Source organism: Furipterus horrens, unplaced genomic scaffold (assembly GCF_987537825.1).
Source record: "Furipterus horrens unplaced genomic scaffold, mFurHor1.1.pri manual_scaffold_3, whole genome shotgun sequence".
NCBI classification, from domain to species: domain Eukaryota; kingdom Metazoa; phylum Chordata; class Mammalia; order Chiroptera; family Furipteridae; genus Furipterus; species Furipterus horrens.
The window spans coordinates 21132300-21160296 of NW_028327173.1; the positions used below are offsets into that span (position 1 = coordinate 21132300).

Here is a 27997-nt window from a genome sequence, read left to right on the forward strand (position 1 = left end):
CAGGTGTCAAAACAACTGACACAGTGATAAGAGCCTGGAGTGCGGAGCCACAGATGGGCTTACACGGGTTCTGCCATTCCTAGGTGTATGAACCTCAAAATGCACACACATAACAAGGAGCTAATAGTTCTGACTTCCACAAGGTTATTGAGAATAAATGAGATAACATATATAGAACCTACTACACAGTAAGCATTAAATATATGTTAAGCTATTATTAATTATGAAAACACAAAAATACAGAACTCTGCACACAAGTTCATAAGTCCATGGACTTCTAGAAGATCTTCAGGTTAAGAATCATTAGCCTGGTTCTTAAGTCAGTGAGAGAAGAGGTGTTGCCAATGCCTACATTTTCTCCAGCAGCATATACTGAGCACCAGCTGTGTACAAGGACTTCTGGCCCATGTGAGTAATTGGTCACTAGTGTTGTCAGCACACCTGAGGGGCAGAAACCATTTCCATTCTGCTGATGAGGTGGGATGATTTGGCCAAGGTCTCATGGTGGAGGAGCTGCTGCTGAAATCTGTCTTCACGAGGCCAAGGGCTGCTCCCCATCCAGCTCTGTTCTGTCTGCGACACTCTGTGCACGTGAGAGAACCTAAGATGCACACCCTGGGTCCTCAGACTGCCAGTGATGTCTTCAAAATCCCTTTTGGCAGTGTGTGTACCCATGAAAAAGAACTCTCATCTGGACAGGCCCTTTCTGCTATAGAGCTATGCAAGTCACTAAATCACTTCGGCAACCAAATCACGGGGACAGTCTGAGTCCTGACTGTGCCCGTGTCTGACCTCAGGAGTCACTTCACTGCTCTGAGTCTTGGTTTCCTCCCCTGTAAAAGAGGAGAATGACAGTCCTGACTGCTTTGGGTGCTTTGTGAGGGTCAGGAGAGGTCATGGGTGTGAAGCCATCGCAGTCCCTGGCACGCTGGCCCTGCGGGATCGGTAGCAGTTAGCTCATCCAATCTCGGTTCCCAGATGCAGAAACCAAGGCCAAAGAATAACAAGCTCAGTGGGTCTTCTTTCAGCTTATACTTTCATCATACTATGAGGACTCCCAGGCTGGTATGACAAATATTTCCCTCCGTTTGTTGCACGATGATCAAGGAAGGGAAGAAAACTTTCATGGGGCATTTAAATAGCTCCGGAGGCCAGGCCGGGTGGTTCAGTTGGTTAGTCCCAATGCACCAGGGTTATGCATTTGACCCCTGGTTGGGGGATGTGCAGGAGTCAACCAGTGACTGTATGGACAGGTGGAGCGACAGATTGATGTTTCTCTCTCTCTCAAAATCAATTAATTAAAAACAAATAAATAAATAAATAGAAGCTGAGGGAATGAAAAGGCCAGGGCAAGTAAGTCATGAGGTCACCTGAAAATGACTGTGGAGGTGGGGAAGCGGGGAAGCAGAGAGGGAGGAGTGGGCTTGGGGAGCAGGACTTAATATGCCAGTGACGACTCTGCTGCTCTCCAGAAGAGCCTGGAAGAATGGCGGCACTGCCGGCCCAGCTGCCCCTGGGCTCAGGGAGCACCGTTGCTTCCCAGAAGCCTCACTGGCACAGGCAGTCCTTCCAAAGTGCATGTCAGTTTGGACAAAAAATGTAAGCTCATTTTTGCCAGGGGAAGAAATGGGTTTTTAAAGAAGCAACCAAGGGTGTTAAGGAGGCATCTGAAAAGGCAGCCAAAAATCTGGCTTAGGGATTAGAAGCACTGGCCTTCTCGGCTGTGGAAACTGTCCGCTCAACAATTACACAGCCCGGCAGGAAACAGATATTTTTCTGTGTGTATTTGGACCCAACTAACACTTATCCTGTGTCTGTTGTGTGCCAAGCAAAAAGCTTCTCCTTTAAAATTTTTTTTAAATTATTTTTTACCCTCACCTGTGGACATTTTTTCATTGCTTTTAGAGAGAGAGGAAGGGAGAGAAACATTGATGCAAGAGAAAAGCATCGAGCCTGGTTGACTCTTGTATTAGCCCAGACTGGAAACCAAATTGCAACAGAAGCGTGTGCCCTGACCTGGAATTGAACCTGCAACCCTTTGATTATGGGATGATGCTCCAACAAACTGAGCCACACTGGCCAGGGCAAAGCTTCTCCTTATAAACTTCATTTATAAAAAGATGCTGCCTGAGAAGGCAGTATCACCAGTCTTTTCAGACAAGAAAACAGGAGAGTAAATGACTGGCTGGGATTTGTTGTACACACCCTGAACTCCAAGCACAGCGCTGTCTCCACTAGACCAAGCTGCCTTGTCCTCAGGCTCAAGAAAAACCTGCATATGAACTGAAGGTCAAGAGGGTGCACGCTTGTCTTATGAGCACATGCTTGGGCCTTCCTACCTTACAGCCTCTAGTGACCACAGGAAAGGGCTTCCAAGCCAGAGCCAGAATTCAATATTGTTTTACTAGCCCAGATCCCCTCAAAAAATACCACAACAGGGGATACAAACTTTTACATATTTTATTGATTTAGGGGCCAAACAAGGCAGCACTTGGTCAGTTAAGAAAGGCACCTGATTGAAAATACATCACAGTGCTGTCGAGTGATCCCAGTCACAGGATTTGAGGACAGGAAAGGCAATCTTTGGATGATGTTGCTTAGGACACTTGCTCATTTATTTAAAGGTCCCTTCACACATCACGGATGAAAGAAGGCAAGAGCGTAGGGCTGTGGCACACACTGGGTGGTTGCTGAGCGCTTCCCCATGAGGTCAGGTGGACTGGTAAATCAGTGGTAAGTCGGGAAGGGAGGGAGACCATCCTGTCCCACCCTCCCTATGGCTCCTGTAAACTTGATTTCCTGACCCACTACCCCCATGAGCACACCCTGTATCTCTTTCAAATGTAGAGATGATTTCTGATCTCATAGAGTGGGGAACCAGCGTCAGTAGTCAAACCCTCTCTGTCCCAAGCTATTGGGCAGACAGGACAACAGTTTGATCTGCATTCCTGGCCTGGCAACCCATGAGGTTCTGAGATAAAAGCTGAGGACTCGGGACACTGGCTTTAAAAATACTGTCACCAGTCCAGAGTAAACAAGAACTTGATTTTTTAGAAATAGTACTACACCTCCCTATTTCTACTTATACCCTTCAATTAGTCTTTAAAAAAAATTAAGTACTCATACTTTTTAAGACTCTTACTATATGTAAAAGCAATCGCTTCACTACAACACTGCTGCTCTTCCAATATTTTTCTTGAGCCCCTCACCATTCTTGACTCTCCATCCTTACCCTGGCCACCCCTCCCCTCTGCCCAGCACCTAAGAGCAGGGATCACGCCGCGGGGTGATGAGCAGTGGTGCAGTCTCGCCTGGCCTTCTGCTACTAGGCTGAAATAGAGAGGAAGACAAGAGAGAACAAAATGGGTTTTTAAATACCAAGTAAACATCAGAGAAGGCTGGCATGCTTGCCCCAGCAACCAAATGCATTAAACACTGGAGATTTCTCTGCCAGGTGAAAACTCTCATGCTTGTTGAGGTTGAGGCTCTGGAATTAAATGAAGCAAAAATCAAATCCTAACTACCCCCCAAAAGGCATATGCATCCCCCACAATCTAGTTTTCACCCACAGCCTGAATATCACACACACACGTGTGTGTGCGGGTGCGCACATGTGAATGTATATGGATGGATGACAAATATTTAAGCAAGGATCATGCACATTCAGTTAGCAAACATTCAAGGCTCTCAACTTTGAGGTCAAGTGCCTATAACTGTCCCCAGTCAAAGGGGAGTAGATTCTAAGATACATGAGGGTGTCCTCATCCAGAGAAGATTCCTAGATCCCCGCAGACAGAGCCGACAGTTTTGGTTTCACTCCTTTTCTTTGCCCATTCCCAGAAGTCATGTGCTTCCCAGAAACACACCACACCAGACTGGGCGGAGTTAGTTTACAGCCAGGGATAGAAGGCAGAGCAGAGCCAGCAGACACTCACTTGAACCAGACAAAGAGAAAGGCAAGACGGCCACATACCCATGCCCAGCTTCCAGGCAGCCAGAGGACAAGCCTTCTGGTAGTCCCATAGACAGCAGGAGAGCTCAGGTCAAGTGGAGACTGGGTACTTTAGAGTCACTGCATTGAGTCAGCAGATTACGCCAGGGCAGGAGGCATTATTTACTGGATCTGCCACAGATTTTCTAATGGTTTTTCCAGAGGCTGTTGCTTTTGTGGCTCCTTACAGCAGCCTATTTAATTCATCTGTTTGCCACAAATCAAACCAGAGACCAGAAGGTCCAGCAGAGAACCCAGGAAATGCTTTATAGCTGGGGAGCTGAGGTTAGGCATAAAAGTTGATTACTGTCATAGGTAATTTTATTTTTGGGTGATCTTTTCTTGGGGAGTCTGTGGCCACCATCATCATGAAGGAAAGGGTGGAGGACTGGATCTGGAAGGGAGAGGGTTTGAGTTTAAAAGGTATACATCTCATTTGGGTTTCATATCCTGGAGAGTGACCGGGTTTGAATAGATTCTAAACAAAACAAATCCAAGAATAAATTTCCTTTAAGTCACTGTTTTGTTTATCCTTGGAAAACAGAGGCAATATTAAAAATAAAAACAAAATCTACTTTGGGGATGTGGATTGGTTGTTCTCAGATCTCAGCCTGCAGGTTCAGAAGACAGTCTGAACTTAAAAGGATCTCTCATCTGGTTTAATTCTTTGGCCACAATTCAGTTTTCAAACACAGGTCCCAATGATTTCCTACTTTATAGAACCGTGATGGAGATCACAGACATATTCCAACTCGGCCTGGATTTTTCTATGATACCTCTTCCAGTAATTTCTGGGATCTCTAATGTACGTACTTTTTGACTCCCATTTAGGGGGGGAAAAAAAAATCAATGTTCCCTGTCCACTCACTGACTCATGTGGCTTTTCATTGCGGGTTAAGAAACAAGCGGAATTCCCTGCCAACAACCGGCCACCAGGAACTTTGGCCCTGCCTGACTACACTTGACCTGGATTTCTAATCAGCTGTTGGAGATAGAATAAATACCAGGGGATTGGGGTGCCTAGCAGATACCTGAGTTGGTTCCTTTTGGTCAAAAAATAAAATCGCGGGTATGTCTAAAGAAGTAAACAGCTAGTAAAGCAACCTCGCCTGTAACTTGGAGAGTAGGAGAGTGTACACATACCTATACCAGGCCACATACACAGATGAGATGAGAGTTGCACACACACCAAAGATACATCAAGCAAGTGCTTTTTTAATCAATACATCAAATGATATTCTTGCTGGCCTGAGGAAGCTTCCTTCTGTCTGCTCTGCCATTCCCACTCATTTCCTCAACAAGGACAGGAAGAAGAAAGAAATGCCTTTTTAGACCCAACATTAGATAAACATAACCAAGTCTTTACATGTGGCTTTGGAGAAGGCTGCTAGGATGCTTGCAAACACGACATCAGGGGTCTGGGATGCGTCGATGGCAGAGTGGATCCCCCGCTTCTTGTAGTACTCCACCAGTGGGGTAGTCTGAGTGTGGTAGCCCTCCAGGCGGACTTTCAAGGCCTTCTCATTATCATCAGATCGGTGGACCAAGGGTTCCCCAGTGATCTGAGAACAGGAAGAGGACAAGGAGAGACCAGGACTGTTAGCAAAGGTTCCTTTATCTAATGCCAGATGCAGATTTGAGATGGTGTCTGATCCCAAAGTCCATCAGAGGGAAAGACAGACAATCTAGACCCTCTCCAATAACGAACTATAAAGAGCTTCACCACTCCCAGCAAGTTGGTCCCAGGAGCAGACCAACTGGTCCAGAGAAGTCAGGGAGCCTGACACAGTAATCCTGAGGGAAGGGGCTTGTGAGAGACCAAACAATGCCTTTCTCTCAGCTTTTGCTCAGGCTGTTCAGCTTCTAAGAGGAACATTTCTAGGTACCGAAGCAAGAAAGCTAAATGCCCCTTAGACCAGGACAGTACCTCTAAATCAGAGCTGCATTAGAAATTATAATATTAGCTGTCTAAGGTTATTTTGTTTTTACTAGGGTGTCGGCCATTAACATTCTGAAAGTAGCAAGTGAAGTGCAGAAGAATTCTGAATGGTAGAATGACTCACTTGGTGAAATGTGACTAAATTAACATGATGGCTTTGGAACCTGTATGACCTGCTGAACTTGTCTCATAGACAAAGGTAAATCCAGGAAATTCTTATCATTGTCTGCATGCTCTAAACATAGGAAATGGACTATTTATGGCAAATGTTATAGTGAACACGTACGAGGTCCTCCTTTTTACACCTGCAATCAATTGAAGATTGCCATAAGAATTTGGCAATGTTGATCTAGTCAAAATATTCTGAATTTGTAGGGCAAAGTAGAGTCACTACAGAGAGACGACATTCTCCTGAAGCAGGTCAACAAACTTCTCGTTAGTACTATCTTCTCCATCCTGGCTCTAATTCTCAGCTTCCAAGTAGCCTTCTCCTGACTACTTGACCATTTAGGTTACCATGATGTCAGAAAGGTGCTGCTCTGGACAAAAGACAGGTACAAACTGGGCAATGGGAAGTAGCTGGCACCGGTAGCCACCACAAGGTCAAGCAATAAACCACCTGGAGACACACTATATAGATGAGCCACAGCCCATGTGATTTACATGATAGTAATATTTCTTATGGTTAAGTTAGTAATACTGGTAGAATAAAGGGAAGATGGAAAAAAAGAAAAAGCAAAGGAAGAAAGGGGAAGGAAGGAAAAGGAAATTTCCTGTCCTGAGTTTACATACGTCATCTTTCATGGGCTCCTTTGGTGGGTTGAACTCCTTGTGGTAGGAACGGCCACTCATAGGGTGAATCAATCTGCAAGACAGCAAATGAACACACGTCAGGTGGCCTGAAAGTATCCCTAACCACAGCGGTCTCCAAGATGACATGCAGAGAAAGAGGGGCTGGATGCAAGGACCTTAACCTGGCAGAGAACATAGCAATGGGCACCTCTTGCTTAAGAAGATAACTGGCCTTATGCCTGAATATGTTTTCTATTTTGACCCAACATTAAAACATGTGTCTGGCTGAAGAGGCTGACAGAAGTACCTAATTCAGGACTTGAAAGAGGAATTCTGGTACTGGTCTCACACAGCCATTCATTCTACTCACCCATTTATTCCACAAGTATTTACTAAGTGCCTAGTCTGACTCAGGCCTTAAACTGAATCCAGGGGCTACAGAGCAACGAGCCAAGTTCCCAGCTCACAAGCAGTGCTTAATTCAGTGTGGAAGACAGATGTAGAAATAAATAACTACAAGAAACCTGATAATTCTTTAACAGAGATTTGTACAAAATGCTATGGGGGACAGAGGACAGAGAAACCAACCTTATTTTCTAACCTAGTTCAGTTATAAATCCAGAAAGGTGCTCCTGGAAAAACATGTCCTATGGATGGAAGCAAACACCACGAGACAATGCAGCACATGTTTGTGATCACATAAATGAAAGAGAGCCCAACCACTAAAGGGCAATACTCAAGGCGATGGGAACGTCACGGAATAAGGAGCCCAAGGAGAAGCACTTATTAGGTAGGCACTGACAATGTAGCTGGTCACGCATGGCTGCCTGGCTGCCATGCCCCTTAGGCAACAAGCCTATGTCCCTGACTGGATGAAGCCAGGCCACAGGAGCCCAGAATCCTAAGAATGGAAGAAGGCAGGCCAAACACAGCAACCTTGCTCAGGTTTGTGTGATTTCCCAATTTCGTGCCAACCAAGGTCTGCCTATTTCATTGATGGCAGCTCTCAAGGTCTATTAGACCAGAGCATCCCAACACTTTTCACTTCTTTGCAGGCACAGAAACAGAGTATTCAAGGTTCTTGCTCCTCTAGGCCTGCTCAGCTGCTCTGGTGACTGAAGGGATCAATATCTCAGCTCATCAGTTAGGAAAGTCTGCGTTAGACTAACAAAGCCACAACTGTGTAAAATGTGATGTGTTTTAACAAGAGTGCATTTTTCAGGGGTCAAGTAGTCTGTTTATAGCAAAGGTGCGTCCATTTACAGCACTGGGGAGGGGGTGAGGTAATGGCAGAGCACATTAGCTACACTGAGTACAAGCATGTAACGCAAGGATGGGTCCTCCTTTACTTCAGTCGTTGGAGGGGTTCATCTGGTGCACCATTGGGAGACCCAGGGGGAGGAAGAGCATAGGCCATTGGGCTCAGCTATAGCTTTCCCTTTGGGAATGGCGAGGGCGTCACTCTCTGGAGACCGCAGGGCACATAGCAGCCCGGTGGCAGTAAACATGACTCTCCCTTCTTCACTTCTCTACATCTCTTGCTCACTCCCAGATTCCCTCAGCCCTCCAGTTACAACAGTGCTCCTTCGCCACTCACAAACGTCATTTTAAGAGGAATGCAAGGCTCATTCCTTAAAAGGAAAGGAAAAGAAAGAAAGCCCAGTCTCCAAGTTCTCAAAATGGAATTGGTCAAGCACCAACCAAAACAGCTCTATGAGTCACTGAGCCTGGCCTAGAGGTGGAGATGAAAATATGGAGGGATAAGGGCCAGGAATCTACAGCCGCTGCTACCTTGACTGTGACACTCCAGACACCTGTATTCTTACCCACAAAATGGCGATGAGACATTAGGCTAATGATACCGGAGAACCAACGGGTTCTAGGATACTAGAAAGCCAACACTGAATAAGTTAAAACCCCAAACCACCAACCATACTTATTCAAGAAATAAAATAATGACTCAAAATTATTAGAACTGATATCTGAGCTAATTCAGAAGATATCTACAGTGGGGCCCTTGTCCTGTCAGATTTAAGTAAGATCCACAGTAAACTGCTAGTTCCTGACTTTTAGTTCCAGCACTGTGGACCAGGAGGCAGAAAGCAGACTTCTGGTGCCAGCTCTGTTGCTGGTTTGCAGAATGAACCTGGAAAACACCAGTCTGGCTGTCCCATTTCCTCCACTAAGAGGGAGGGGAGTCACACTAAACCACTCACTTCCAAAGCAAGAGACTGAGTCTTCTCTCTTCTACCCTCTACAGTAATCCTGCATTTTGTTTTTCAGAATCTCCTGTTCCCTACCAGCCAACCCCAGTTACAGCTTCCTTCACTTCACGTGGGGGGTCAGTCAGGCTACTAGGTGGGGTCCTTGTCTGTTTCTCCTTTCCCTTAATTTAGTCTGTATGCCAGGACCAAGCTAATGTTTCTAGAATGTTGTTTTTGCTACACCTAGTGGCTAAGAATATGCCATGACTCCTGAGTCTGTCACATCTATCCTCTTTACCTTGGCAGACCTTCCCCAGTCTAGCTCCCATCCTACCTTCCCAAAAGCACTCATTCTACTGCCCAGCCCCCAGACCATTCCTCCAACTCTGGACAGACATCCTTCTACTAGCCCTGGCTAGAACCCCTCCCCCAACCAACATTCATTCTGGCCTCTACTCCCTTCTGGGCAAGCCACCAAAATCCTCTCTATCTAGGAAGGTTAAGGTAGACATTACACCTCTTCTAGGTGGCTTTCCCTCTCTCCCCCAGACTCTCTTCTTGGACTTGCCACTACACTAAACAGCCCATGTTTTATGTATCTCTGAGGTCAGAGATGGGCATCATATTGCTCTTCTTTATCGTCTCCTGCTCCCTGCCCCAGAGTGCTGTGCTGAGCACAAAGCAGGTCTTCAAGAAGCTGGGCCTATTGAATCAAAGGCGGCCCCCAGTGTCACCTAGTACTGTTAACATCTGCTTTGCACACCAGGGACTCCGGCCCTGGTGATGTCCCATCCTGTCAACCCTACTACTTCTCAGCCTACACCAACTTTGTCTACTTTGTGCCAATGGGGATGCAAAGAAATAAAAGTTCCTGACTGAAGAAGCCATGGAATAGCTAGAAACATGAAATCTGGACATTTGAAAAGAAAATTAATGTACGATGATTCCACTGTATCTAATACAGTCATATAGGAAAAGGCCTCTAATACTCTGCTGTCTGTTTATATGCCTGCCTCTCTCCGTGAAGATATAGACTGTGGACACATGGAAAAAATGTTCAACCTCATTAGGAAATTAAAGTCATAAAATTTACAATAAGAAAGCAGTTTTCCCCTAATTAAATCCAAAATTTTACATGTACTATGATGGTCAAAGCATCAATTTAACAGTGAAAACTGGAAGAAACACAAATGTAGAACAATAATGGAACGATTAAGTAAGTAATGGTTCATCTGTGAAAAATCATACAGCAATTAAAAATTATGGTCATAGATGTCTGGTTCCATGACATAGGCTGACTACCTTCATAAGATTCCATGAAAATGACTAAGGAATAAAAAAACTAAAGCCCACAATAAAAAAGAGACTGGGATGATCTATTAGTGGCTGAGAGCTTTCAACACATTCTTGAAAGGTTCAAAGCAGATGGTAGAGTGATTGGTAAAATATGGTAAAGGAAACACGGCTAAAGCAGAGGAGAGCTTCAGAACAAATTTGTTCAGATGCAGAAGCATTTCTGTGTTCACTGTTGACTGCTATACAAGCACTTTATTTTATTTTCCAAAAGATTTTACTTATTTATTTTTAGAGAGAGGGGAAGGGAGGGAGAAAGAGAGGGAGAGAAACATAATGTGCAAGAGAAACATTGATTGGTTGCCTCTTGCACACCCCAACAGGCGGCCTGGCCTACAACCCAGGCATGTTATGTGCGCTGAACAGGAATTGAACCAGTGACCTTTCAGTTTGTGGCACATTGCTCAACCCATTCAGCCACACCAGTCAGAGCTAGAAACAAGCACTTTAAAACAAAACATGCAAACCGCTCCTCCCCACTCCCCCAAAAAACCCCACAGTGGTTTTGGCTAAGGTGGCTGTATCATGAACAAATTTTCCTTCATTTTCTAAAGTTGGTATAGATGGTCATATTGTTTTTATAATTAATAAAAAGCCTACAGCTAAGTATGGCAATGCCAACTTAAATCAGATTTTAAAAAGCACTAAAACAGAGGTACACAACAATAAAAATAGAATTAAAAAAAGAAAAAATATAGAAAAAATAAAGAGGCACACATGTAAAGAATTTAACATTTCTTAAGCACATACAAAAAGCAAGGCTCCGAATCATGCACTTTGTTATCTAACATGCATAACAGTTCCTCAAACAGGTATTATTAACCTTATTCTAAATATGAGGAAACAGCCTTAGAGAAGTTCAGTCACTTGCCTAGAGTCAGAGTAAAAAAGCGACAGACCTGAGATACTGTCGGACTTCAAATCCCTTGTTCTTCTTTCCACATCCCCACCCATGTCACCACTTCAGCAGATGCCACCGATAAAATCAATCCATGTTGAAATGGCACTAAGCTTCATGATTAGGACTAGGCAAGAGCATGTTCTGACTGATCTCTGAAGAAGCATGAAAAGAAGGGACCTTCTGGGGACAAGTACCTTCCTGTGATTCTCCGGATCAGCAGAGAGTCTGGGATGCTGAATTCAATCACAGAATCAAGCTTCTCTTTCCTCTTCTCCATGAGGTCGTCAAGCTGTAAAAGAGTGTGTGTCCCACCTAAGCTACCAGAGCTTGATCAGACCCATTTCCCTCAAAGGAATTAAGAGATTAAGGGTCAGAGTTCATTATCATGCAATGGTGATACAAAACCAACTCACTCACCATTTCTGCCTGTCTCACAGTCCGAGGGAAGCCATCTAGAAGAAAACCATTTTTACATGGAGGGGTGTCCAAATTCTTCTCAATAAGCTCCACTACCATTTCATCACTCACCTGGAAGTCAAGAACAGAACAGCCTTGGGTTTAAATCAACTAACTAGGTGACATTGGGTCACAAGTTCGTGTCCGTATAACCTGACTGCTGCAGGAGACAGTGGGGGTTGACTGGAATGTAGAAAGGCTCCAACTTTCCCTGTTTCACAATTTTGATTCGGCTCACAGTAAAGTGACCCAGGACACCCTGGACAAGAGGCCACAGAGAATTTCACTGAATTGGCAAGACTGGGTTAGAACTAAGGAACTGAGGAGCCAGCCCAACACACCTTGAGTCTCTCCAAAAACCCCAATGGGGCCCTTCCCAGCTTTCAAAAACTGGTTTTCCTCCTGGGCCTTCAGAGAGAAAAAAGTTTCCTGCTAGTATTACAGTGAAGGCTGCCCATCTAGGTAGCTAATGCTCTTATCTCCTGGGACCAGCTGTGAACTTGGGGACAAAGTATAAGCTCTGTAACGAAGTGAGGGCTGGAGATAAGTAATCTCATTGCCACATCCCAAGTTCTTCTCAGTAAAGGATCTTTTGCCAAGACCCAAAGTCCAGAATATCTAACTTTCTGGCTTGACTCAAGGCCTCACTGACATGAAGGGAAAGCTGGAGGAAAAGCACAGGCAGGCAGGGGTACCATTCCACATAGGTACTGAATTTCAAAGCCTGACAGGAAGTATTAACAGGAATGGAGGCAAAGCCCAGAACCTTCCCTAACCAACATGCTGAGTAAGATATAAAAAGGCTAGAGGGCCAAGCAAAAAATGACTTCTAAAGGTGATTTGCAGAGGCCCAGTCCCAGACCAACTCCGTTACAATTAAGCTCTGGCACTAATCAAAGAAGATTTAGTAGATAATAGATTGCATTTGTTTAATCAGATTAACTGGACTAGGAACAAGAGAAAATACTATTATATCCCCCAAACAAGAAGAGTTATGTCTGTCAAAAGCAATTCCTCTGTTAGAGACACAGAACAGTCACAAAATAGGTCAAAAACACTGTGGCTCCCTGAGTCCTTTCTTTAACACATCCTTGAATTTTTGCCTAGGGAAGGGAATTTCATTTTTGGCCTTAAAAATTGGGTATAATACTAAATGCATCAGCACAAAGGAACTTCAAGAATACTATGAATAAAGTAAGTGCCATAAATTCAGAACAAACCAAGTGACCTGCTACTCTAAAAGTTCATATAACGTGCCAGTTTGTTAAAACACCCCGTAGCACAGGGCTGTCAAATAGAACTAGATGCAGTAATGGAAATGTTCTGTATCTGTGCTGGCCAGCACACACTTGAAACATGGCAAGTGAGACTGAGGAATTTAAATTCATTTCCATAGCTCCATGTGGCTAGTGGCTACCATTGTAGGCAGTCAGATCTAGACTCTGAGGAATATCAACATTCACTGGTACCATGAGACCTACCAGTTTCCCGGCATCCATAGTTGCCTTCAGCTTTTTCCCCAGTTCTGAGCCAGAAGCCACCATGGCCCTCAGCATGTCCCCAGTGGCCAGATGGCAGACACAGAAGTTTTTGGCCAATTTGGGTGCCTGTGAGGGGGAAACAAAAACCAAAATACAGTTATGACCACAGGCCCTGGAGTCAGACTTTGTGGGTGTGAACTGGCCCTGCTGCTTATTGGCTGTGTGAATTTTGGCAAATGCCTATTTCCTTACCTATAACAGGGATAAAAGTACCTTATATTATATTCTAACATATAACAATTATAAAGTTATAATAAGAATGACATGAGATAATACATGTAAAGCATCTAACACACAGGAAGCTGTCATAAATATTAGCTGTTGTCACTACTTCCACTAGACACATTAGTGACACATAAGCCTCTGTTTCCCCATTATAAAAGGTTGCTGTGAAGTTTCAGTGAGTTCATGTATATAAAGCACAATGCCTGGCATATAATGTGTTGAATGAATATCTGCGAAAGGACTGAATGTGTGATTGTCAAGTGCTGTGGCCAGTGGCCTGAGAAGCAGCTGAGACAAGGTGAAGAACACGGGTTTTCCACAGACAGACAGTTCTTCTTCCTGTCCCTAGGCAGCTGCATTATTTTGGCCAAATCACATAACCTCTCAGAGGCTCGGTTTCCTCATCTGTTTAAAATGAAGGCAAAAAGGCTCCATCAGGGAAGGGAGCTGTGAGGATCAGATGAGATATATGTGAAGAACACTTGGCAAACACTAAGCACTTAATATTAGTTTTAAGAGGCATATAGCCTTTCAGTTAAGAGCATGGGCTTCAGAATCAAACTGAGTTTCAGACTTCAGGTTTACTAATGACTAGATAGATATGTGACTTGAGAAAAATTTTATTACCTTTCGAAGTTTCAAATTTCCTCCAAGTAAAATGGAGGAGGTTACATTGAGTTGATGAGATTATACTGAATTCAGCCTATGCAGGGCCAGGCACATAGTATGTGCTCAGTGAACATTAGCTGTTACTGTAACCCTTGCCCTAAGTCCAGATTCATTCATACAGAAATGAATTTATTCATTTATCATACTGATCTCTCTTTCAAGAACCCTTGTGGGAGTCAGGGAAACAGATGAATAGGAGATGGAGATACTGTCCTCTATGAGCTCATAGTCTGGTGGACTAGACATCAGAATGAAGACTAGAACAAGAAGAAATCCTGGACAGCTCCACACTGGTTTTGTACTGGCAACCTCCCGTCCCCAAGACAAACAAAAAGACTGCAGAACACATGAGGAACAGAATCAGTTCAAGGAGCTTAATACTTAGCTTTCTGGCTCACTTGTTTTATTAAAAAAATAGGGTTGGATCCTTGTTCAAACCAGTTCTTTGGGAGTTTTCTTAGGTGCACACAATAAAAACTTAATAGATGGGGCTCGATCCAGCAAATTCTGGTTTGTGATTCATGGAATAGTTCAGTTCCAGCGAAGACATGACTTCATAGTGAAACAGAACCCAGATAAGGCCTTAAAAACTTTGGGAAACCAATGAAGCTCAGAACCCTCTGGCAATGGTAAACCTTCTGGTCCTTCAGGCTGGCCCAGGGGCCACACACCCAGGGAACTGTGCTTTTCTGGCAATCTTTCTCCTTGGTTGTTGAAATGAACATGGGTGAAAAATTTGGAGGTCATGCCTGTTCAAGGGGAAGGGCTGCTTAAAGCACCAGAGAAGTGCTGTCAGCAGCACAGAACCTAACTGTTCTATTTGTATCCCCCGCAAACCACAGGACTCTTGTGCTGTCCCAGGTGATTGGATTCTACAGCTACATGGAAGAACGCTCCAGTAGAGAAGATATGACATGGCAGAAGGCTAACTCTTCGTTCCCTGCTGGCTGCAAGGGTTAGGGTTTCAGTGTGATGGGCTGTAAAGAGCTCCGACTTTGGAATCAGACAGATTTGCACATGGATATCCTGGCCAAAGCACTAAATAGATGTGTGACCTTGAGCTAGTTACTCAACTTCTCAGAATCTCAGTTCCCTCACCCGTCAAGTGGGATTATGGAATAACCTCTACTTCTTAGAGCTGTTGTGAGGATAAAATGCCTCTTAATTTACCATGTAACCTTAGGCCACAGATTTTTTGAGACTATTTCCTCATCTATAAATTGGGGATATTATTACTAAAATCACTGGCTGGGTAGGAGGAAGAACAAAAGACTGTAACAAATTATAGTTCTTGATCTAATTGTGAAAACCCTAGCATCTCAGTCACTCACCTGCCACTTCCCACTCGGTACTTTGTACTAGTATGTATTGTTTCCATACATGTTCATTTCTGCCTCTGTACCTTAATTAATAGCAACAGTGTAAGATGGTGACTCTGCTACTCAAAAATCAGTCATGAGTTCAAATCTTTCCTTTGCTACTTTATGTGAATCCTGGGGCAAGACACAGCCTCTGGGCTTCAGTTTGCCAGTAAAAAGGCATGGATAACAATAGCACCTACCCCCTAGGATTGTAGGCTTAAATAAGAGGACACATGCCAAGTCTTTGGCTGGGGGTCTGTCACATAACTGGCAAAAGGTAACTGTTTTGCATATTACATCCCTTCCTTGAGGGCAAGGGCTGCTCTCTGCATCTCCAGCACCCTAACTTACCCAGCAAAACATGCATAGGGTGGGAGAAAAATCTAACCAAGGTAGCAGATAGCAGCAGAAAGAGCAGGAGCTTTGGAGTCATTCAGGTGCAAGATCTGCCAATGACTTGCTATGTAACCTACAGAACAAGCCCTTTGAACTTTGTTTCTAACTGTAAAAGGAGGTATGTGAGTGTGGGCCTCACAATGTTGAGTGTCACTGCACTGACAGAACTGACAGAGCCTGACCCGCAAGATGGCAGGTAACTGCCTACGTGTGCCTGGCCTTGAGTTGGTATAGATTGGACACATGAAAGAAAACGTGAAGAAGGGCTGACAAATACAACACAAAAACAAACCTACGTTTTGGCCACACTGTAGGAACATCCAACCCCAAAAGGCAGACAGAAAAGTAAGGTCATTTACATAAAATAACAAACCCACATATTCTGAATGTTTTAAACACCGTTATGTTGATGAAAAAGCAGGTGGTTTAAAAATGCTTAAACATTTTTAGTTAAAAATGAGAAGTTTAATAAGAAACAGATTTTACTTCAGTCACACCAACATAAAATGAGTTATGCAGGTAAAAAAAAGGCATACTAGTGGGAAGAAATCAAACATTACTGAGCAGGTACTAGGCACAAACCTAGGCTAGGGATTTTACATTAAAGATTGCAAACATTTACCAACAGGGGCCAGGCAGGCAATGCAAATGAATGAAGTGGGTCAAATGTAAGCAGCAGGCACCAAAGAGGGCTATGCAGGGTACAGGAGAGCATATGCGCCATCCAAAGTGGTCTTGCCACTCAACGGCATGTCAGGCCAGAATCGAGGCCCAGAGCCACCAGATGTGACTTCTCAAGAGAAACTGGAGCTCAAGATTTTTAAGTGAAATCTCACAACTGAAAACTGTGTGGTCAACTTATTATTATTATTATTTTTAAATTTATTTAATTTCACAGAGAGGGGAAGGGAGAGAGAAGCAGAGGGAGAAAAACGTTGATGTGAGAGAGAAACATCAGTTGGCTGCCCCTCACACACCCCCAACTAGGGACCTGGCCTACAACCCAGGCATTAGCCCTGACTGGGAACTAAACCAGCCACCTTTTGGTTCACAGGCCAGCACTCACTCCACTGAGCCACAGCAGCCAGGGCTCAACTTATTATTTTGAAAGCCGCCAAATAAAAGGAACAACTGAAGCATTTATCCTGCCTTTTCTATACAAACCATACCAAATAGCAGATGAGAGTTTCTCTTTATAGAAATATTTCAGCGAATAAAAAGAGAATGATATAATTAGACCACCATTTTGCTACCCACGATGAATTCCTGGACCAGGCACTGAACACCAGAGACAAGCAGACCTGATGTGCCTCCTAATGGACAGCCCAGCACCACCTGGGACATGGGTGGGTCACGAAATTGAACTCAGATCTCTTAACTATATATGATCAAACTACCAATTTATAGGAAATAAGAGAAGAAAGGGGAAGATGTTAAATATGCCATGTTGCTACAATAAAAAATTCCCAGAAAGAGGGAGACTACCAGGACAAATAACCCAGTTTCACACACACATGCATAAAAACTAGGGGATAGCTGTTAATTAAGAAACTTACAGTGATCACTTTGTCTCATTTGTGAGACAAAGGGAAATGTGAACACTATTAAAAATTGTTGATTTTTTAGGGAATATTGTGCTTGTTTACAAAACAGAATTTATCTTTTAGAGATACACATTGAAATATTTACAAATGAAATGTTATAATGTCTGGGTGCTGCTTTAAAATAATTTGTGAAAGAGGGAGTGAATGGGGAAAGTGGCCACCAGCTGATGCTGGTTGGGGCTGGATAATTGGTATACAGGGGCCCATTATACCATCCCATATTCTTCTTCTAAAAATATTTTATTGATTATGCTATTACAGTTGTCCCAATTTCTCCCCCTTTGCCCACTCCATCAAATACCCCACTTCCCTCCAGCAATCCCACCCCCCTTAGTTCATGTTCATGGGTTGTGCATATAAGTTCTTTGGCTTCTCCACGTCCTATACTATTATTAATATCCCTGTCTATTTTGTATCTATCAATTATACTTCCTAATCCCTGCACCTTCCCCCTCCCAGCTGATAACCCTCCAAATGATTCCCATCCTATGATTCTGTTCCTGTTCTAGTTGTTTGCTTAGTTTTTTTTGTTTTTAGATTCAGTTGTTGATAGTTGTTTGTTGTCATTTTAATGTTCATAGTTTTGATCTTCTTTTTCTTAAATAAGCCCCTTTACATTTCATGTAATAATGGCTTGGTGATGATGAATTCCTTTAACTTTAACTTGTCTGGGAAGCACTTTATCTGGCCTTCCATTCTAAATGATAGCTTTGCTGGATAGTGTAATCTTGGTTATAGGTCCTTGCTTTTCATCACCTTGAATACTTCTTGCCAGCCCCTTCTTGCCTGAAAAGTTTTTTTTTTGAGAAATCAGCTGATAGTCTTATGGTAACTCTCTGCTTTTCCCTTGCTAACTTTAAGATTCTCTCTTTACCTTTAACCTTTAGCTTTTTAATTATGATGTGTCTTGGTGTGGTCCTCCTTGGGTCCAACTTGTTTGGAACTCTCTGTGCTTCCTTGACTTGCATGTCTATTTCCTTCACCAAATTAGGGAAGTTTTCTTTTATTCTTTTTTCAAATAAGTTTCCAATTTCTTGCTCTTCCTTTTCTCCTTCTGACACCTCTATGATTTGGAGGTTGGTATGTTTAAAGTTGCCCCAACTGTTCCTAAACCTCTCCTCATTTTTTTGACTTCTTGTTTCTTCTTTCTGTTCTGGTTGTTTAGTTCTTCCTTTTGTTCCAAATCGTTTATTTGAATCCCAGCTTCCTTCCCATTACTACTGTTTCCCTATATATTTTTCTTTATTTCACTTAGTGTTTCCTTCATTTCTTCCTTTATTTTGTGGTTATACTCAATGAGTTCTCTGAGCATCCTGATCACCAATGTTTTGAACTCTACATCTGACAGGTTGGCTATCTCTTTTTGTTTACTCCTCTTTCTGTTTTTTTTTTTTTTTTTTTTTTCCTTTTATTTGGGCCATATTTCTTTGCCTTCTCAATTTGGCAGTCTCCCTTTGTTTGTTTCTGTGTATTAGGTAGAGCTGCTTTTACTCCCTGTCTTAGCATAGCGTGGTCTATGTAGAACAGGCACATGTAAATTGTGTGTGGTCAGAGCCTTAGGTAGTTGCCAGGGCAGGGCAATCTGCTTTACTGCTTTGCAGCTCTGTGTGTGTGTGGTGGGGCAGGGGGCTAGGAGAGGGGACAATGCTGCTCCTTGCTTCTGGAGGCCTGCTTGGCACTTGCTCCACTTCTAGTCACCTCACCCACATCCCATATGCGATAGGCACCGTTCCAGCTGCTGCAGTGGGGTTTGATGGTCCTTTAAGATGTGAAAATCCAGCAGTTTCTTTTACTGCCCCAATCCCCACCAGTTTTTATAGCCAGAAGTAATGGGAGTTTATCTTCCCAGTGCTGGAATCCAGGGTGGTGAGTTCTGGCCTGGGGCTGGGATTGCTCACAGCCAAGGTATCCCTCCCTCCCAATTTTTATCCATAACACGCAAATGTGGGACTATCCATTCTGCCACCACCGCCACTGCTGCCTCCTCTCAGCGCCACACACACCACCTTTCTGCCACACTCATCACCTTTCTGCCTCATCTCCACGACTCCACCTTTCCAACCCACGTGGATGAATGTGGCTTCTTTAAATTCTTGGTTGTTAGACTTCCATATAGCTTGATTTTATGATGATTCTGAGTGTTATTTATTTATTGAGATCTAGTTGTAATTCTTTCTACAGTTGCACAAGACAGTGAAGCGTGTCTACCTACACCTGCATCTTAACTGGAAGTCACCATCCCATCTTTTGTGTATTCAAACTCTTCATAATAAGTTAGGGAGCGTCTGCAAGCTAAATGCTGCTTTAGGCTGCCACTTTGTAACCTCTGATTCATGAGCACTTCTTTTATTTTAACTTCATAAAACTACAACTTCCAGTATTCCTATTGTTCCAATTATTAAAAGCTGTATTGACTCCTGGCTGCTGTGGCTCAGTGGATTGAGCATCGGCCTGTGAACCAAGTATCGCTGGTTCAATTCCCAGTCAGGGCACATGCCTAGGTTGCATGCCAGGTCCCCAGTTGGGGGCGTGGGAGAGGCAACCATACACTGATGTTTCTCTCCCTCTCTTTCTCCCTTCCCTTCTCTCTAAAAACAAAATAATTAAAATATTTTTTAAAAAAGCTGTATTGAGGTTAAGCGACTTGTGGAAATATTACCCTTCCTTCAAGTCCCAGCTCTAGTCACATCTCTACTTCCACAAAGCCTCTGATCAAGTCCCGCCATATCTGAATCCTTAGAAATCAGCTCATAATTTACTTCAAATCTTTCCAACTACATCATCCTACACTGAAATACATCTAAGCTGGGGGTGGGGTGAAGGGAGATGGAGATGTATTACTAAGATGAGGGAATCAATAATTATTGAACACCTACTATGTGCCAGGTTGTCATCTAGATACCTACAGGTGCTTTACACACACATATTACATTATTTTCCAACATCCTTGTGAACTTTTGGTCTAAACAGGCACTACTTTATCTGAATGAGTAAGGTAGGGGACAACCTTATCTTGTATGAGTAAGGCAGGGGACCTATATTTCAGGAGAGAACACAGGCTTCGAAATTACAGAGTTTGCTAGACTATAAAGCCATTGTCCCAGCACTGGGCTGGGCTGTCCACTTCACAACTACTGAAATTATTAATTTCAATATGAACTAAGACAAAATAATCAATGCCTTTGAGCTACCCTGTTTATTCTCACAGCAAGTCTGCAAGGTCTAAGGCTACAGGTTACCTAATAACTGAGGGTGGAAGCAACAGGAAAGAGGAGACTCAGTGTTGCCAAGGACAGGGGGATTAGGTAACACCGAGCTCCAAGGAAGAATCAGCTCTGGTTAAAGAGAATAAAGGGTAACGGTCCTTCTTGACCTTGTACCCAGAGCTAAAAAAGGAATGAACAGACTCTCCCAGACATCCCTTCTCATCATCCACATGAATCTGTATCCATCCATTTCCAGGAACCCCATCAAGGGGCAAGTAATGTACCAGGTGCCAAAAGATGGATTGTTTGCCAACACTTTGCAATCTTTGCAAATGTAGGAAGAAAAGAGTGGGCACAGAGCAGTTCCCAGAACCCCATTCACTTAGCAGCTCAGACTTTCAGGAATTCCCTCTTTAGAATCTAACAAGCAAGAGTCTGGGGCCTGGGGGCAAAGTCAGACACTAGGCAGGAAAGGTTGATAATCCAACCTATGGGTTTCCAAATCCCAACCTTAATCATGGGCACATTCCATTCCAGACACCAAGAGAGGCCCCACAGTCTGCTAATGCAGAAGGTAACCTCAGACTCCAATTTCTCGGAGCCCACGGGTCCTGAGGTTCCAGGCTCCATCAAGTCAATTTCGCTAAACTGGAAAAGCCACCTAACTTCTCTGGGCGTATTTTCTTAACTGTAGATTTAAGTACCCACTCCCAGCCCCCAACCCCCTATCTCAACTGGATCATGCAGGTCATACCTTACTTCTCTTAGCAGTAGTATCGTACTACTCAGCACACGTCAGCTCCCACTCTGTTCCACGCGCTGGAGACGCTTCGCCCCCTTCAGTCATTAATCATTGTAAGAAACGCTTCCCCCACCCCGAGTGCCTGGAATGTAACCCTGGGCAGTTCTCTCCCAAATAGCAGGGAATCTGGGGTCCCTGCCGCCACTCAGGCTGTAACCTGTATGTCTCAGTCCAGTGCTCACCCTTCAGTTCAAAACCGCTCCGCTTCTAACTCCTTAAGAGATCTAATCAGTCCTTAGATCTCCTAACACGGCACCTCAAGCCTGGACCCCTCCAGAACTCACACTTCCCCGACCTCCAATTTGGACCCTCCCCCAAACGCCCTGTCAAACCCCAGACGCCGGCAGGGGAACCCAGATATCAGCCTGCTCTGAGGCGATCTGGACCTCCAGACGCCCTGACCTTGAGAGTTCCATGGGCTCCGCCCTCAAGCCCGGCCCTGCAGCTCACCTGGGTACCCTTGCCAGCCCCGGGCGGCCCCAGCAGCACGGCCCGGATGCCTTTAGGACTGTCTGGGGCCGGTTCAGCCGCGGGTACGTTGGGAGCCATGGCTGCCGAAGCCTCTCACTGTGTAAGCTGCTAGCACACCCCTCAGGTCCAGAGCTTCCGGGCCACCGCCACGCACCTACGCACTCCCCGCTTGCTGCTCACACTGGTCCCTTGCCACGCCTGTCAGTTTCCTTTTCCCGCCCCTGAGCGCGACGGACACTTCAATTTACCAACCACGCAGCGGGAGTAAGGAAGGGGTGGGGAATCATAATCCGGAGTGGGGGTGGGGCTCGTGGCGGGTGTGTGGAGTGGGCAGGAATAAGTGAAGCCACACAAGAAGCGCTCTGGGAGTTCTAGTCCCACATTTTGACAGTTAATGACAGCGGCAACTCCTGTGATCCCTCTGAAATTGCCTGTGAGAGTGTAGATGGGTGAAATCAGTTTTAGTAATAAATTGGCAATATGTATCAAATACCTTTGGTCCAGCAATTTCACTTCAGGAACTTAAACGGACGTAATCAAAGATATGTGTAAAGATTTGTGTAACAAAGTATTTAATGTACGATTTATAACAGCCAAAAAGCCTAAACAAGAAAACCAAAAAAAAAAAAAAAAAAACCTAAAGGTTATATCCCAAATGTTCAACGATAAGAGATTGTTTAAATAAATAGTAAAAAAGTTGTATACTCGAATCCCCCCACCCCCAAGATATTTAATCACATGGGAAAACGTTCACCAAGCAGGATACAAAATTGCAGTTACAACAAAACTCCAATCTTGTTTGATAGTTACAAGTGATGGTCTCTGTATAGTGTCATTATGTCAGCTGCATTTTTATATTTTCAAAAAGTTCTAGAATGAATTCTATAATAAACAGATATTACTTTTATAACCAGAAAATGAACTTTTTAAGTCAGGAAAAGGTAGTTTTTCTCAAAAGAGATGACCCTTCTTTGACAGAGAAATAATTCTATAGCTCTTTGGTGTGTGAAAGTTTCATCCACACCTCCTATGGAGCAAGCACTGGAACTCTGGCAAGACCAGCCCCAAGGGCCCCTTTGGACCTCTAGTCCAGAGTGTGATTATGAAACAATTGCGTTTCCTCACAGGCTCATAGTAACTCATTTTCTACATCCTGCTAATGAATTTGTTATCCCTTTAGCTTGATCTCTTCTATTTTACCTCACAAAAGAAACTAACATTCACTCTTCTTCTCCACACTGGACATCTATAAGGATGCATGACCTTGAAGGAGACAGCGCTTGTTATGTCCCTTTTTCAGGAAGTTATGCAGTGCCAGCCCAAAGCCACACAGTAGCAGAGTCACAGGACTGGGAACGAGAAGGTGGTGTCCCAGCGAGCACAGGGTTCATGGGGGTGAGGGTGAGGATGGGAAAGCAAGCATATATTGGCTGAACAAAGCTTTTATGTAGCCAAAATTCACTTCAATCCAAGAAGATCAGAGTTTATGAAGGTTTGTTCAGGGCACCAGGCAAGGGGCATAGGAGCAGCCTATCCTTTCTACCAGCAATCCCTGCAGTGATACTTACCAGATGTTGACCTCCTGAGGAGAAAAGCAACTAAGACTACACATAAATACACACAGTGAAAGGTTTATTTCTTCATTCGTAAAAATGTTCTAGGCTTTGGGGCATACTAAAGACCATAAAGGGAAGATTGAGAGCCCAGGGGAAGGAGTACCTCATTCATTTTTTTACTCAACTATTAATTTTTAAAAGATTTTATTTATTTATTTATTTTTAGAGGGAGGGGAAGGGAGGAAGAAAGAGGGAGAGAAATATTGATGTGAGAGAGAAACATCGATTGGTTGCTTCTCGTACACGCCAACCCAGGCATGTGCCCTGACCAGGAATCGAACCAGTGACCTTTTGCTTTGTGGGACAACACCCAAACTAACTGAGCCACACTGATCAGGGCTCAACTATTTTTTTTTTTAAATTTGTTTGTTTGTTTATTTATTTTATTTTTAGAGAGAGGGGAAAGGAGAAAGAGAGGGAGAGAAATATCACTGTGTGGGTTGCCTCTAACTCATGCCCCCAACTGGGGACCTAGCATGCAACCTAGTCATGTGCCCTGACTGGGAATCGAACCAGCGACACTTGGCTCGCAGGCCGATGCTCAATCCACTGAGCTACAGCAGCCAGGGTGGTTCAACTATTTTTTAAAAAAGATTTTATTTATTCGCTTCCAGAGAGAAGGGAAGGGAAGGAGAAAGAGAGAGAGAGAAACATTGATGTGAGAGAAAAATCTCAATTGGTTGCCTCTCACATGTCCCCAACCAGGGACCTGGCCCGCTCCCCAGGCATGTGCCCTGACGAGGAATCCAACCAGCAACCTTTCAGTTTGCAGGTCGGTGCCCAATCCACTGAGCCATACCAGCCAGGGCTCAACTATTAATTTTAGTAACAATTGCTACCATCTACCTGTTATTAGGTACTGCATACCAGTGCTGTGTTAAGTACTTTACCTGCACTGTTTCATCTTATTCTCACAGCAAACCAACTACATATGAGGCAACTTCTTTATTATCTACTTTTTTTTTTTTTTAAAGAAAAGACAGGCACAGATTGGTTAGCCTGTGGCAGAGCAGATTTGAGCTCTGGTCTGTCTGACTGGCTGGTGCAGGTAACAAAATAGGCGGTTTCTACACACATGGGACTCACAGTGCGGCTGGGTTCCAGCTAGAGGGATCATGGAGGTTTCTGTGAAAGAGAAGGACCTTGAAGGATAGAGTATTTGGCTTTGGGGTGGGGAGCAATTTCAGGCTGAGAGAACATGGGGCGCAAACCCTTAGAGGTGAGAGAGAGTAGGGCATGCTGTGGTTTCTATTCAGTGGGCTTTGGAGAATTGGGAAGTTTCTTAGGTAGGACAGTAAGGACCAGATTCACATTTTGTGAAGATCACTTGCAGGACAGACTGGAGAGGAGAGAAAGAGATGAATGCAAGATAAGTTAAGAAACATTTCTGTTAGTCCTGGCTGGGTAGCTCAGTTGATTAGAGCATCATCTCAATAGGCCAAGGTTGTGGGTCCAATCCCCAGTCAGGACACATAGAAGAATCAACAAATGAATGCATCAGTGAGTGGAAGAACAAACAGATGTCTCTCTCTCTCTTCCTCCCCTCATCAATGAATAAAAAAATAAAAGAAAATTTCTGTTAGCCAGCCTTCCCTCCCCACTCAAAGATGTCCACGACCCAATCCCTGGAGCTTGTGACCATGTTACCTTATGTGACAAAAGGGACTTTGCAGATATGATTAAGTTAAGGATTTTGAGATGGAGAGATTATCCTGGATGATCTGGATGGGCCCAATATAATCACAAAGGTCCTCATAAGGATGTAAGGGAAGCAGGAGAACCAGAGAAGGAGATGTGATGACATAAATGGATCTCAGAATAGTGGGATTGCTGGCTGGGGACCACAGATCAATAAACAATGGCAGTCTCTGAAGTGGAAAGGCAAGGAAACATTCTCTGCTAAAGCTTCCAGAAGGAACATGCTTTCTGCTGACACCTTGATTTTAGCCCCATAAAACCCATTTTGGACTTTTGAACTCTGGAATTGTAAGATAAATTTGTGTTGTTCTAAACTCCCAACTTTGTATTCGTTACAGCAGCAATAAGAAACTAATACATGCTGTTCAGATGCAAGCAAACTAGGAATTCACTGGGAGGGCACAGCTGTACAACTAGCAGCCTTAGGAATCATAGGAGCCACAGGTGCTTTCAGGACAGTGCCGAGGGGAATTTTTATTCCTTCTTTCAGCTTTTTGCATGTGGAGGGATATCTTTTAGAGTAACACTCTTGCCTGTTGAATAATCCCCTCACCCATCTATCCTCCCCAGAGAAGAGGAGGAGTGACTTCTCTTATTGGTGAGTTTGGGGAAAATGGATGGAGCTCAACTCAGCTTTTCTTCCCTCTTTCTCCTTTAGATCTGCCTGGCTACAAGAACCAACAAGAACCAGGGTTTTTAGTTCCATTCTTCCATGCTCTCAATTTCCCAGGGAAGACTAAGATTTTCCAGTGTTTCCTGGCACCAGGTGGAGAAGGTTAACTTTACGGTTTAGTATAAGTAAGCTCATTTAACTATCAGACCTAAAGATATGTCTCCGACAGCTTTCTTAGAAATAAAGGTGGTATTTTGATCTCCCTCAGTCTTACTTCTATAGGTATCCCTCAGTTGGGTGAGGCTACCCCAAAACCCAACAAAGAATTTCTTATGAATGCTCTGATTGGAATGACTCTTTTCTAGATCAGTGTCATTCTACTCAAGACTCAAAGCACTGGCTTGGCTTGGATCCCATGTACACACCTTGGACAAGTAGGATTCCCTCAAGACTGGTTGGAATGGAAAGTAGTTCCCTAAAAGGAAATGAGTTTCCAAAATAAGAGGGACAAGCTCATGAGCAGAAAGAAATGACAGATGTCCATGCAGGGAGCTATTACAAAGGTCCAGGAGGAGGGTAAGGAGGGCCTGGACTATGGAGGAAGAATTAATGAAACTTGACACCAAACCAGTTGAGAATAAGGATATCTGAGTCTTAGGGATAGGTGACTGGGGTGGGGTTGGGGGTACCATTCATTCTTTAATCGATTTATTCAACATGCATATAGTGAGCTTATGTTATGTGCCCAGTATTGTGCTTGGTGATAGGGATCCAGTGGTAAACAAGGTCAGAGTGTCTACCCTTTTAGAACCTGCAGTCAAGAACTTGGGCGATTACAATCCAATGATGGAGACCATGCTGCAGTGAGAACACAATGGAGGGGCACCCAGCCCAGATTTGAGGGGAAGTGATATCTAAAAGAGATGAGGAGGATTTGCCTAGAGAAGAGGGAGAGGGAAGGGAATTCCACACAAAGGGAACTGTGTGTGTAAAAGCCTGGGGGCAAGAAAGACTGGCAAATTGGGAGAAGCCACTGTACTCAACAAAGGAATACCTCTTATATTGTGAAAACCTTATACTGCAAAGGACTTGGGGGCAAACAGCCACATTTCATCCTATAGCAGCTGAAAGAACAGAATCCTGCCTGCTTTCCTCAAAACTGGGGAGTGAATGCATGACCAGGCCTGACCAGTGGGATGTTCCTGCCCAGGACTTTGCCCTTCGAGGGAGAGAGGAGAAGTGGCAGAGCCTGTTCTTGGAGGGGAGGGGAGAGTCCAGCAGCTGTAGGTGGCCAGTGGTCATTAGTGGCTGTCCAACAAAGGTTCTCTAGTGCCTCATTGCTTTTGGTTCCTATCCATGTGAGAAATTTGTGAGCGCCCCATATTGTAGGTTTCCCTGGCTACCCAAAAGTGAACTGTTCATATGGGAACTTTTGTGAGCCAACATGGCATAAAGCGAAGAAACAATTACCATTCATTTATAATATTCAATATTTGGAAAATTTTTTTAGCATACCAAGACCCAAAAATGAGTCTCAGATGCTCACAGACACAGTTCAAAGCTCTGACAGCTTGATGCAGAGCAGGGGGCCTGGGAAGGAGCATGGCACAGCCACCTGCGGTGAAGGATGCCTCTAACAGCTTGTTGCAAAACAAACACTCAGCACTACCTCTACTTTTCACCTTTTTTCCCATAAAAGCAAAAATCCTCTTCATATACCTTTTAGTTGGCGGAACAGGTACTTTGATAAAAGTTTAGTGGCGGTATATGAACTTGCAGAAAGTGGAGGATACCTGTACTCAATAAATTCCACTGAGAACCCCGATTGGTACAGAGCTGGGAGAGGGTCATCCTGGTTGAAGCTACAGGGAGGGTAAGGGAAGAAAAAAGAGGCTGGGGAGGCAAGGACCATGGGAATTTTCCTGGGGGCTTTTAGGGGAGGTTTCCCCTCCAATAAAAAGAGAGATGCCTGGGGGAAAAGCTTTCTTCCTGCCTGCCTTCAGATGTTGAGGGAGGATGCAATGTTTAGTCATTGCATGGAACAGCCATCTGGGACCATGAGGGGAGAGCCAAGAAGCTGACCCAGAGTCTGGCTTCACTGAGCTGCTGCACTAACCTGGATATCACTTTCCCCTAGGGTTTTGTGATGGGAACCAAAC

At 44.1% G+C, this 27997-nt stretch overlaps 1 protein-coding gene across 3 annotated transcripts; it reads right to left on the reverse strand.

Annotated features, from left to right (window-relative positions):
• Positions 1–2442: 2442 nt before the first annotated feature.
• On the reverse strand, positions 2443–22097 carry AK2 (adenylate kinase 2). 3 transcript variants are annotated; one of them, XM_090269052.1, is made up of 7 exons: positions 21891–22096; positions 13118–13243; positions 11598–11708; positions 11375–11469; positions 6723–6795; positions 5358–5553; positions 2443–3330 (listed from the first exon to the last, which is right to left on the reverse strand). In XM_090269052.1, the coding sequence occupies exons 1-7, from the start codon at positions 21987–21989 to the stop codon at positions 3326–3328; spliced, it is 705 nt and encodes a 234-aa protein (XP_090125178.1). In that variant the 5' UTR covers positions 21990–22096; the 3' UTR covers positions 2443–3325. The 3 variants fall into 3 exon arrangements, with proteins under 3 accessions (XP_090125178.1, XP_090125177.1, XP_090125179.1); XM_090269051.1 differs by lacking the exon at positions 2443–3330 and having other exon boundaries at positions 5187–5553; positions 21891–22097; XM_090269053.1 differs by lacking the exons at positions 2443–3330; positions 11375–11469 and having other exon boundaries at positions 5489–5553.
• Positions 22098–27997: the final 5900 nt, after the last annotated feature.

What these genes read in the sequence shown, in the direction of transcription:
- AK2 (XM_090269051.1), bottom strand. Translation starts at nt 21,989, where the DNA reads ATGGCTCCCAACGTACCCGCGGCTGAACCGGCCCCAGACAGTCCTAAA. An exon ending in CTATGGATGCCGGGAAACTG is followed by an intron (nt 11,709 to 13,117) that starts GTAGGTCTCATG and finishes CTTGACTTCCAG; the next exon opens with GTGAGTGATGAAATGGTAGT. An exon ending in AGGAGCCCATGAAAGATGAC is followed by an intron (nt 5,554 to 6,722) that starts GTATGTAAACTC and finishes TCCTGTTCTCAG; the next exon opens with ATCACTGGGGAACCCTTGGT.